General features: G+C 39.2%; 1 protein-coding gene across 1 annotated transcript; it reads right to left on the bottom strand.

Moving 5' to 3' along the window:
• Positions 1-3,742: 3,742 nt before the first annotated feature.
• On the bottom strand, positions 3,743-10,714 carry LOC139167268 (phospholipase A2-like). Its single transcript, XM_070751715.1, has 4 exons — positions 10,672-10,714; positions 7,960-8,128; positions 6,408-6,514; positions 3,743-3,894 (listed from the first exon to the last, which is right to left on the bottom strand). Exons 1-4 carry the CDS (start codon positions 10,709-10,711, stop codon positions 3,743-3,745), a joined length of 468 nt encoding a protein of 155 aa, XP_070607816.1. The 5' UTR covers positions 10,712-10,714.
• Between the last annotated feature and the right edge of the window lie 1,561 nt (positions 10,715-12,275).

Consider the following 12,275-nt stretch of genomic DNA (forward strand, 5'->3'; position numbering starts at 1 on the left):
AATGATTTATGTACTTATTTACATTTTGCCTTATAATTTTTATAAATAACTCAAAGTGTGAACGTATATTTTTTCATTTTTCCTAATTTTACAGTAAATGTTTTAGTTAAGTATATAGAAGATAAAAATGGTCCCCAGTGTCATTCTATTTAGATACCAGCTTTACCTAGATTAACCCTGGAGTTAGATTCCTGTCTATATCTTGGAGGTTTGAGGTTTAGAATCCAGCATCCCCCTCCCACACCTGCTCTCCAGCAAGCTACTATTCCAAGGAAAAATTCAAAAGAAAAAAGTTGGTCAACTAGCTCCCCAAACTTTTCTCTACAAATCTATTATGGGTACTTTCGGACATGACAGAATTCTAAGAACATCAATGGTCACAGTGCCCAATGCAGCCACACATATAAAATGGACTGTTTACAAAACATTTTTTAAAAGCCCATTAATGCCCCCAATCATATGGACATTGCTGGATGCTGGCTACTGAAGAGCTGAGCTGACATCAGAATATGTCATTCATATAGATTAACAGGATTATAAAAAATTAAAGAATCTATAATGGCAAACATACCTAATACAGTAGTTGCAGATTAGCCTTCTGCCTATGTTTGTGACATATACTTTGGAGACAATTGATCATTTGGTTAGGTTAGTTATGGATCTGCAGTTAAAAAGATTGTGAAGGTGCCACATCGCACCTGGCTATTTTGTCATCCTTCTGTAGATAGAATAGAATGGAGTGGAGTGGAGTGGAATGAAATGAAATGAAATGGAACAGAACAGAATAGAACGGAATGGAATGGAATATAATAGAATAGAATTCTTTATTGGCCAAGTGTGATTGGACACACAAGGAATTTGTCTTTGGTTCATGTTAAATCAGGAGACTGGAGACCACAGGCTAATAACAGCTCTTTTATTAGCAGAGAACGATCAGAAGAGTTCAACTCAGTTCAATGTCTATTTCCATTTTGCAAGGCTTACTGTTAATAAACAAAGAGGTAAAAAGTTTGCCTTGTGTCAATAAAGAGTTATAGTCAATGTTAATGGATATAAGTTAATAATTGTTACCTCTGCGGTTGACAGTTCTGGGTCCTGTGGCTGGTTTGAAGTTGGCGCGGTTGAAGGAAGGTTTGGCGCTTGGAGACATCATCGGCAGGCGCGTGTTGGGTTGAGGAAAATCTCCAGAGAGGGCTGCTCGGCAGGCTTCGGTGATGTGTCCTTTCTTTTGGCAGCGGAGGCAGTAAGAATCTCTGAAGGGGCATCACACACTGGAGTGGTTGCCATTGCAGCCGTTGCATTTGGCCAGTAGTCGGCGGCAGTAGGCAAAAGATCGAGTCATCCTCGGAGGGAGAGTCGAGTTGTCTTTCGTTGAGGGAGTCCAAGTGGCTTTCGGTGTCATCTGGAAGGTGGTTGGTGGAGGAGGTCGCTCGTTTTATTTCGGAGACGGAGGCATCTGAGATTTCTGCGGCTTTGGCAGCTTTTAGGATGTCTCGGAGGGTGGCGTCCTCGTCTATGAGGTATTTTTTCTGTAAGGTTATGTTGCTCATGCCGAAGACGAGGCGATTGGTGAGGCGGTCCTCTGGGTCTTTGAACTTGCATTTTGATAGAAGGGCTCAGAAGTCATTGATAGATTCCCCGACAGCCTGCCGCATGTGTGCGAATTGGTTCCGGCTGACACGAGCAGGGGTGGTGGGCTGGAAATGGGTAGCCAGATTCTCTTGGAGTGCTGACCAGGCGACGGTCTCCACGGTGTCAGGGTCGACTAGTGTGGCTGAGAGGCTGTAGATCGCGGGGCCACAATAGTTCAGGAAGATAGCATGCTTCCTGTCATCGGATGTGTCTTGGAGGTTGCCAATGTGAATTTGTTCAATCTGGATTTGGACATGTAGGCTGTCCAAGTATCTTGATCGGGTTTGAAGAAGGCCGGTGCCTGTGCCATGGAGGAGGCCATCGGGAACGCGGAGGTCGGGCACCCTCATCGCCACTGTTAAATCAGGAGACTGGAGCCCATGGGCTAATAACAGCTCTTTTATTAGCAGAGAACGATCAGAAGTGTTCAGCTCAGTTCACAGTCTCCAATAGAGAATAGCGGGAAATCTTTGACAGTTATTTGTTTTGGGCAGCAAGTCTTTTTGACTTGCCGCGCCTTAGCCAATCAGCGATCGGCTTTAAAAACAGCCTAACAAGACATAACAGTTCATATGATCCCAGTGTACATAAAAGAAAAAATACATTTGACAAGAATCATGAGGTACAACACTTAATGATTGTCATAGGGTACAAATAAGCAATTAGGGAGCAATCAATATAAATCGTAAGGATACAAGCAACAAGTTACAGTCATAAGTGGGAGGAGATGGGTAATAGGAATGATGAAAAGACTGGTAGTAATAGTAATGCAGCCCTAGTGAATAGTTTGACAGTGGTGAGGGAATTATTTGTTTAGCAGAAAGATGGCATTTGGGGGAAAACTGTTCTTGTGTCTAGTTGTCTTGGTGTGCAGTGATCTATAGCGTTTTGAGGGTATGAATTGAAATAATTTATCTGTTTATTATTAAAAAGATCTGTTTAGTTTCTAGTGAACCTTCTTAAATTTACTGTACAAAACCATATCCCGTGGAAAATGAATTGTTCACTAGCAAGAGAGCCCTTTTCCCTTAGTTTTGCACTGAAGTTACATGACAGTCCCAATTCTTTTTTTTCTTCTTGCACTATACTGGTTTCCATTGCTGTTTTGTATTGTTTTCTCGCTTAATTTCTTTTTTTAATTATAGATTTGATATTTGTATAAAATTATATTGTTTTCCTAAACAGAATGGAATCATATGGTAAACATATACTTTATCATGCTAAATTTTAAAAGTCATATTAGTTTCTTAAACTGGTAGATGCACTTTAATAACACATTTAAATGTTCATATTCACATTTTCTAAACTACAGTACAGTGATACCTCATCTTACAAACGCCTCATCATACAAACTTTTCGAGATACAAACCCAGGGTTTAAGATTTTTTTGCCTCTTCTTACAAACTATTTTCACCTTACAAACCCACTGCCGTCACTGGGATGCCCCGCCTCTGGACTTCCGTTGCCAGCAAAGCACCCGTTTTTGCGCTGCTGGGATTCCCCTGAGGCTCCCCTCCATGGGAAACCCCACCTCCGGACTTCCATGTTTTTGTGATGCTGCAGGGGAATCCCAGCAGGAAAATCCCAGCATCGCAAAAATGAGGCTTCGCTGGCAATGGAAGTCCGGAGGTGGGGTTTCCCATGGAGGGGAGTCTCATGGGAATCCCAGCAGCGCAAAAACGGGTGCTTTGGCTGGCATAAAGGGGTGAATTTTGGGCTTGCACGCATTAATCACTTTTCCATTGATTCCTATGGGAAACTTTGTTTCATCTTACAAACTTTTCACCTTAAGAACCTCGTCCCGGAACCAATTAAGTTTGTAAGACAAGGTATCACTGTATATATTTCTAAATAAATAATTCTGCAACGGTGGAGCCCCTCTGTATCTGGCTGATGATCACCAGAGGGCAGGAATAATGCTAGATTTCTCTGCTGCCATCAACTGGTTGTTTAGATATTTGCAGGATTCCAAAGTATGAGTGATCATTTCAGGAGCTGGAAAAGTTTAATCAGAAAACTTGTAGCCTTCAGATTAAAAACATGCAAATAAACACCCTAATATTAAAAAAAAAAGCCTGAACACTTTAAAATTGTTTATTATAAAAATCTATTAATGTCCATAGCCACATAAAGGATATATTTGGCCACAAAGATAATTTGGCCAAAAGATGTAGCGCTTATTGAATCGCGCAAATCTCCAACACCAAGCTGCTTCTCTGTCGCACTGGCAAATTATGTTTTGACATCTGTTCAGATGAGCATCTGAAAAAAAAAAAGGAATGAAGATACTAATGCTGATTATGATCAAATAGAGCACAAAAACAAAACAGTCGTGCTTATCTATGAAACTGGCATTTATTAAGATATAAAAGATAAAAGATTGTTCTGTTTGAAACTTTTTGAATGATTAAAAATGAGATTCATGCAGCTTGAGGGCAATTTTGGACATTAAAAAAATAAAATTCATGATTGGGGATTAAAGCATTGGCTGGGTGTAATACCCTGTTTCCCCGAAAATAAGATGTACCCCGAAAGTAAGGCATGTCAGAGGTTTTGCAGAATTTGCTAATATAAGGCACCCCCAAAAAATAAGGCGTAGTCAAGTTTACATATGGTACGGTGGAAAAACATACGGTACCATTCAAAGCTATTCATAGCGGTACCGTAATAATGTGGCGTCCCCTGCTAGCCCCTTCCATCGCTTTGTACCATCCAGTACAGCAGCTACAATCTGCTGCTGTCTCACCGCCATTACAGTCTCCACTACAGTGTGTAGACTGTAGTTCCTCTTGTGGCTGGAAGCTGCAATAGCGGGAATATACTGTTGTACCATATAAGTGCCGTCATTTGTGTGTGTGGGTGCCATACTGACAGGTACCGTACTGTAATCAGTGTACCGTACGGTACACTTTCTTTGGGGGTGTCAGCTTTTCTGCCTGTGAATTTGTCTTATTTGAGAAATATAAGGCACCCCCCGAAAATAAGATGTAGCACAACTTTTGGAGCAAAAATTAATATAAGACAGTGTCTCATTTTCGGGGAAACACGGTAAGTACGCATTGATTCACTATATCTTACAATTACACAATGCATTGTGCACCCTATGTTCATTTTTATTTAATAAGCTCTATGTCACACATCCTCTTTACAAGAAACATTTTTCTAGGCCCTTCTGTGAAAAGCCAGCTTGCAATTTAAGACTCAGGAGAGTCATTCTGAGAACAGTCTCAGCACATGTGGCTTTTCAAGAATCTAAACTTCTTAGTAACACTAAGTATGAAAAAGAAAACATCTCTTTCACGGTGGTCAAAGGATTTTAACCCTTGATGCTCTTCTATATTCTGAGGTTTTAAAAAATGTAATTTTAAAGAAACCCACAATCATGGTACTCTATTACGAAGGATGGTACAGTGGTTAGAATGTGGTATTGCAACTAACTCTGCCCACAGCCAGAAGTTTGATCCTGACCAACTCAAAGTTGACTTAGCCTTCCATCCTAGGTCAGTAAAATGAGGGCGCAGATTGTTAGGGGCAATTTGCTGACATTGTAAACATCTGTAAAGCACTGTGGAGTAGTAGATAACTCTAAGTGCTATTGTATTGCTGTTATGGTGGTTCATGATCAAGAGTTGCCCTTTAGGTTGAGAAGTATCCAAGAGCAAGGGTCACAGTAGGCAGGGTATTGGATAGGGCTAGGATTTTGCAGAGGTTTCAGGACTGGTTTGTTTTTGAAAAGTTCTATTCAGCCTATTTTGAAGCGTACCCTACAATTTCAATATGTCGTGAACCTCAAAAAACCCCACAACACTGTGTCACTATTTTTAGACACCATAGTAAAGTAGTGGCTACAATGAGTAGCCTGAATCCCTAAAATCACTGGATTTTGCTCACTTGTGTTTTATTTATTTATTGATTGATTGATTGATTGGTTGGTTGATTTGATTTATATGCTGCCCCTCTCCGTAGATTCGGGGCGGCTAACAACAATGATAAAAAACAGCATGTAACAATCCAATAATAAAACAACTAAAAACCCTTATTATAAAACCAAACATACACACAAACATACCATGCATAACTTGTAATGGCCTAGGGGGAAGGAATATCTCAACTCCCCCATGCCTGGCGGCATAAGTGAGTCTTGAGTAGTTTACGAAAGACAGGGAGGGTGGGGGCAGTTCTAACATATAAACATATAAAAATCTATAGCAGTTCAACACTGTTTATATATTTTACATATTAAGATTTCTGTTCAAAACGTTATCCTTCCATCTTCATATTCACCACAGATTTGGAAAACTGACAACATGCTACAAACAGCTTGAGTAAAAGTACATGGCATTAAGTTAGCACAAGACAGTATATATATATATCTGTATTCAATATAGCCATTTTTCTCACTATTAGTCTCCACAAAAAGATTGAAATTGCTTTAAGGTCATGTGTATGAACTTTCTAATTAATTAAAATATCCAACATCAAAATCGATACCCTTTCACAATCACTTTTAACCCAGAGAAAGCTTTAATTCAATTACTAGTATATTGTTGGTTTATAAGCCGAACCTTCAGGCAGCTATAAGAAATTGGGTTAGGATTAGTTGTTTAAAACAAAGTCTGGTTAGAACAGTGTTATGAATCTTCCAAGATTTCTGAGAAAATCAATAGGACCTTCTGAAATTCAAACCACATTTTTCATTGCTGGAACATCTGTATGCACTTGTGACTCTCTGAGATAAGGTAAATAAAAATAATGACATTCAGGTTGTACCTTACCGCATATCACAGTATTGTCCTGACAAGTCCACTTATATCTGTCTGTTATGGGATTACAGCCTTGTCGTTGTGCAAAGTCATAACAGCAGTCATGTCTATGGCAGCACCTTCCAGCAACAGAGACAAATTAATATCATTGATGTGAGCCTTCAACATCACGCAGAATTTGCGACATTGTGAAACTCTAGTTTTACAGTGCTCTGGCGCGTGTGAAATTTACAAAGCTTGTCAAGTACTTCCATGAAGCTCAGTACAGTCTGGATATTTTAAGTAACCACTTCCCTAAAGTCTTTTAGGAAAATTTATTTTATTTTATTTATTTTATTTATTTTATTTATTTTATTTATTTTATTTATTTATTTTATTTTATTTTATTTTATTTTATTATTTTATTTTATTTATTTTATTTTATTTTATTTTATTTTATTTTATTTAAATTTTTTATTTATCTATCTATCATCTATCTATCTATCTATCTGTCTATCTATCTATCTATCTATCTATCAGATTTGTATGCTGCCCCTCTCCGTAGACTCGGGGCGGCTCACAACATACAATAGAACAATTCACAACAAATCTAATAAATAAATAAAAAAAATTAAAAAACCCATTATTAAACCAGACATACCATACATAAATTGTATAGGCCCGGGGGAGGGGGGGAATGCCTCAATTCCCCCATGCCTGACGGCAGAGGTGAGTTTTAAAGAGTTTACGGAAGGCAAGGAGGGTGGGGGCAGTTCTAATCTCCGGGGGGAGCTGGTTCGAGAGTCGGGGCCGCCACAGAGAAGGCTCTTCCCCTGGGACCCGCCAGACGACATTGTAAAATACCGCAATGGTAGTTTAATGTTCACAAATACAGATTGTGTATATATGTAGGGTGAAAAGTGTTAGTAATAATTCAAAAGAAATACTTTTCTACTGTGTTTCTCCAAAAACACGACCTATTCAAAAAGTAAGGTCTAGCCCAATTTTTGGGAGTAAGCCTTTCCTTGCGTGCAGCCAAAAGCAGAAGGAGCAAAAGTCTTTCTTTCTCTCCTTCCCCCAAACTCTTGTGACCCCCAAAATAAGCACTTGGCCATATTTTTCGGGAGGTCTTATTTTTTTTGAGGTCAGGAGGTGGTGAGCATGGTCACCTCATGGCTGCTGGGCCCCTTAACCTCAGTCCGCAGATCAGCTGAGCTGATCAGGAGCTCCCTCTTGTTTTATTTCTCTGGGCGCCGAGAAGTATTTCTTGCACACTCTTGCACCAGCCCTGGCTCTGCCGCACCACCAAGTAACCTCAAGGCTAAGAGCCCCTTGTTGAGATTCGCAACTTAGCAACATTATGTCATCCAGCTTAATAAAGGATAGGGTTTGTACTAATCATATACTCTGTTATTTTGTTACTTGCTCTCCTTTTTTTATTACATTATAATATTATTTTTCCCATATGTTCTTGTGTTAAACTAGATTTGACGTCATTTAAAATGTATTAGATAGAATGGGGTTAATTCAATTGAAGAATGTATTGGAAATATGAATTTAGTAGAGAAAGAAGTGGCATACGTACCAGTCTGTTTCATCTATGGGCCAACCTCTTCCTCCTGGACCACAATAGCATCCATAACCTACATATGCCAAAGGATACCGGCTTGTACCACCACATTTTACGGCGCCGTATAATTCAGGGATTCCCCTTTTATTCACAAAGTGTTTTTTCCCAAGAACACCACTCCATACTGCAAAGGCAAAAATTAAAGTTTTATTACATTGGAGTAGCACCATCAAATAGCTTCTTTATCTCTTTTCACACAATCTGTTTCTGCATTAATATATACTGTACATTATATTGTGTTTAGCTTGTGTTTTGGTTTGAGTGTTGGGCAGCTGTTAGAAAGAAGAGGGAGTTTAGATAAAGCTTTGGATTGGTGTTACCCCTCTCACATCTGAAGTTGTCTTAACCTCAGTTATTTAACATAGCATTTAACTATAAATCAGAGTAAGTTTTATGGTATTTAAAATAACCTACTTGAAATAGTACTTTAGCTTGGTATGACTGTTAAATGTGAAGTAACAGGAGAAAAGATAGGAAAATGGTTTCAGTCATATTTTATATCCCAAGTGGGGTTTCAAAACTGACTACTGTATTGTGTTACAGTATTTATTCAGCAAGGTGGTTTTGCTGAAACCTTAGAAGTTTAAGAACACAAAGAAAGCCTCGTGCTTTCTTTGGGTTTTCATGTGACAACAATGTGATGCCCCAAATTTGATACCCCTGACCTAGGGATCCAACAACTGTGTTTTGAGCCAGCTGAAGCTTTCAGATATTCTCTTCAAGGGTAACCTCATGTAAAAACACTGCAGCAATCTGTGTGTGAGATGACCAGGGCTTCAATGACTGAGTAGAGGTACAGTGGTCCCTCGATTTTCGCGGGTTCGAACTTCGCGAAACGGCTATACCACGGTTTTTTCAAAAATATTAATTAAAAAATACTTTGCGGTTTTTCCCCCTATACCACGGTTTTTCCTGCCCGATGACATCATACATCATCGCCAAACTTTCGTCTGCCTTTAATAAATATTTTCTTAAATAAACTTTAATAAATAAACATGGTGAGTAATAATCTAAATGGTTGCTAAGGGAATGAGAAATTGCAGTTTAGGGGTTTAAAGTGTTAAGGGAAGGCTTGTGATACTGTTCATAGCCAAAAATAGTGTATTTACTTCCGCATCTCTACTTCGCGGAAATTCGACTTTCGCGGGCGGTCTCGGAACGCATCCCCTGCAAAAATCGAGGGAACACTGTACTCCCAATTCAGGAAAGGGCACAACTGGTGCACTATACAAAGTGGATAGTGGGTCTCTTAGCCACAACTGCCAACTGCTCATTGAGCAGGAGTCACAAATCCAGAAGAACCCCGAGATTGTGCATCAGGTTTGTCTGGGGAAGTGGAACCTCATCCAGAATTAAAGATGTTCAAGTCCCAGAACTAGAAGCTCTGCATCTTTCAAGGTTTATTCATCTGCATGCAAGTTCTACATTGTGAAAACAATGATTCTAATGTCTGATAGCAACTACTGTCATTATTTAAATCAACATATTTTTCCTGCTGATGTTTGTTTACTTCATTTCAGCCTACATGTGAAATAAACTTTTCCACAGAAGCATCACTGTAGGAGGATGGAGAAATAGAAACATAGAAGACTGACGGCAGAAAAAGACCTCATGGTCCATCTAGTCTGCCCTTATACTATTTCCTGTATTTTATCTTACAATGGATATATGTTTATCCCAGGCATGTTTAAATTTAGTTACTGTGGATTTACCAACCACGTTTGCTGGAAGTTTGTTCCAAGGGTCTACTACTCTTTCAATAAAATAATATTTTCTCATGTTGCTTTTGATCTTTCCCGCAACTAACTTCAGATTGTGTCCCCTTGTTCTTGAGTTCACTTTCCTATTAAAAACACTTCCCTCCTGAACCTTATTTAACCCTTTAACATATTTAAATGTTTCGATCATGTCCCCCCTTTTCCTTCTGTCCTCCAGACTATACAGATTGAGTTCGTTAAGTCTTTCCTGATACGTTTTATACTTAAGACCTTCCACCATTCTTGTAGCCCGTCTTTGGACCCGTTCAATTTTGTCAATATCTTTTTGTAGGTGAGGTCTCCAGAACTGAACAAAGTATTCCAAATGTGGTCTCACCAGCGCTCTATATAAGGGGATCACAATCTCCCTCTTCCTGCTTGTTATACCTCTAGCTATGCAGACAAGCATCCTACTTGCTTTTCCTACTGCCCGACCACACATTTTGAGATAGGTAAAATGATATTTGAAGTGTCAGAAACACATACAAAAAGAGATATTCAACTATGAGATTTGTTACTTGCCCTTGTGCTGAACTAGCTATTGGATTAGTTTCCACCAAAGTGGTTTTAATTGTCTAATAAAATGTTTAAATGTAACACACGCTTAACTGGAATATACCTTCAAGATACAAGTGTTTATCTCTGTTTGCTGGTTTTCACACAAATAAAACAAATGAAACTATTCCTTTACTATTTAAATGCTCAAACAAGTTATTCTGACATCATTAAGTGTTTTCATGACTGAAGACAATATGAAAAAAAATGTGCTATCCATGTCTTTCTTGTTTCACTTGAATACAGCAATGTAAGACTCATATAATACATCGTCAACATTAATTGAGGAAGAGAAGAAGAAAAGTATCAGCTTTCTTTCAGATCTACCACCATTTAACATTTCATTTGCACTCACCTGCCTGAAACAGCAGCAGTGTCACCAACCAGTGTTCCATATGGAGATCGTATCACCCCACCGTATCTGCACACCTACAGTGTCTGTTTAGACTCTCCCTGTAGCTCTGCTTTCAAACTGAGTCAAACAATGGGTGTGTATAAACAATCTTACTGGATTGCTCCTTTACTCTCAAAACTAAATATATGAATCCATAAATTTCAAACACTTCCTTCTGAGCATAAATAGATCATTATTCAGAGGTTGGAGGAAAGACAGTTCCTGATGGGAGAGCTTCTATTTGTAGAGCGTTCCTTTCGTCAAGTCTTGGTAAAAAGGAATTTGATTGAATTTGCTGGACAGGTTGAGATACTACAACAACAAAACTGGTGTTCTTTCCCTAAGCCTTTGTTTGCAGTCCCTAAATGACCTTACCATTTGTTGCACAGATCTTAGTGTTAAAGACTTACTTCTGTAACTGGTATTGGCAGCATTTAAGCTAAAGAACTATTAAAATAAAGATCCTTAATGCTTGAGATTTTAGCAAGCTGATTAAAATGAAAAATGTGCAGCAGTTCAAAATCTGGTAATATTAGATTTTCCGATATAATATCTGTGGCCCAAACTTGCCTTGGGACTCCTTGAAATGCCTGACTTTTATTTGGGACTTTTCTTCCTCCGTGATAGCCATTTTGTGAAAGGACACACCATCTCCCATGACAGATACCTCCAAGGTCCATCTGATTGAATGTTCCATCTGTCCTGCAACAAAGCTGATAATGTAACTCATTGGAGCCAACTCTCTGTAATCCATGAACGTTAGCATTCTTCAAATAGAATTATTACTTATTTATTGTTTAAATGACTTGAGGTATTAAAGAAAGTGGGATTAATGTGGTTGATTCATGAAATTTAAATAAAAAGGAAAAACTCAGTTTTAAAACTGGTGATCTGCTACTGTCCTTGTAACCCACCTAGTGGGGTCTTCAACAAGTCATCTTGGCCAACTCAACACAGCCAGCTTGCCACTATCTTTGTGTCAGGGTCTGCTTCCTTCAGAATCTAGGAAAGTAAGACTCAGTCCAATCTGAAACTCAAAGAGCACTTTTATATATCAGAAGTGAATGCAGTGAAAGCAAAGCAAAGTCTAAAGAAAAAGGCATGTAGAATGCACATTACAAAGTGTTGTGGTTAGCTCTGGCCCAGCTCCTGCCCCAAGGAATGTGCAAGTGGATGTGGGGGAGACATCCACATGCCGCAGGCCTGTTTTGCTCCCAATGGAATCTGCCAATGAAGCCTCCTCTGACCAAGGAAGCATGAGTAACAGGGAAGAGGGGAGTTTGGCAGACAGCCCAGGAGGAGATCAATCATCTGTATCATCCTTGGATTCTGAACAAGAATTAATGACATGTCCACGCATGTGTAGAGTGATGCATAGGAGACAACAACTGAAGGATTATTACAAGAGAAAATGAGGCCGCCTGTGGTTGGGTGGGGTTCCAGTAATTAGGGCTGCTGCTATAAATAGCAGCGTGTGGGTTTGGCCATTGTGAAAGAGTATCTGATCGCAGTTCTTCAGGAATCGTGTGTTGCTGTTTTATGGACTTTGTTTGTTGATTTTTCAC

This window comes from Erythrolamprus reginae, chromosome 4 (assembly GCF_031021105.1).
Source record: "Erythrolamprus reginae isolate rEryReg1 chromosome 4, rEryReg1.hap1, whole genome shotgun sequence".
Classification (NCBI taxonomy): domain Eukaryota; kingdom Metazoa; phylum Chordata; class Lepidosauria; order Squamata; family Dipsadidae; genus Erythrolamprus; species Erythrolamprus reginae.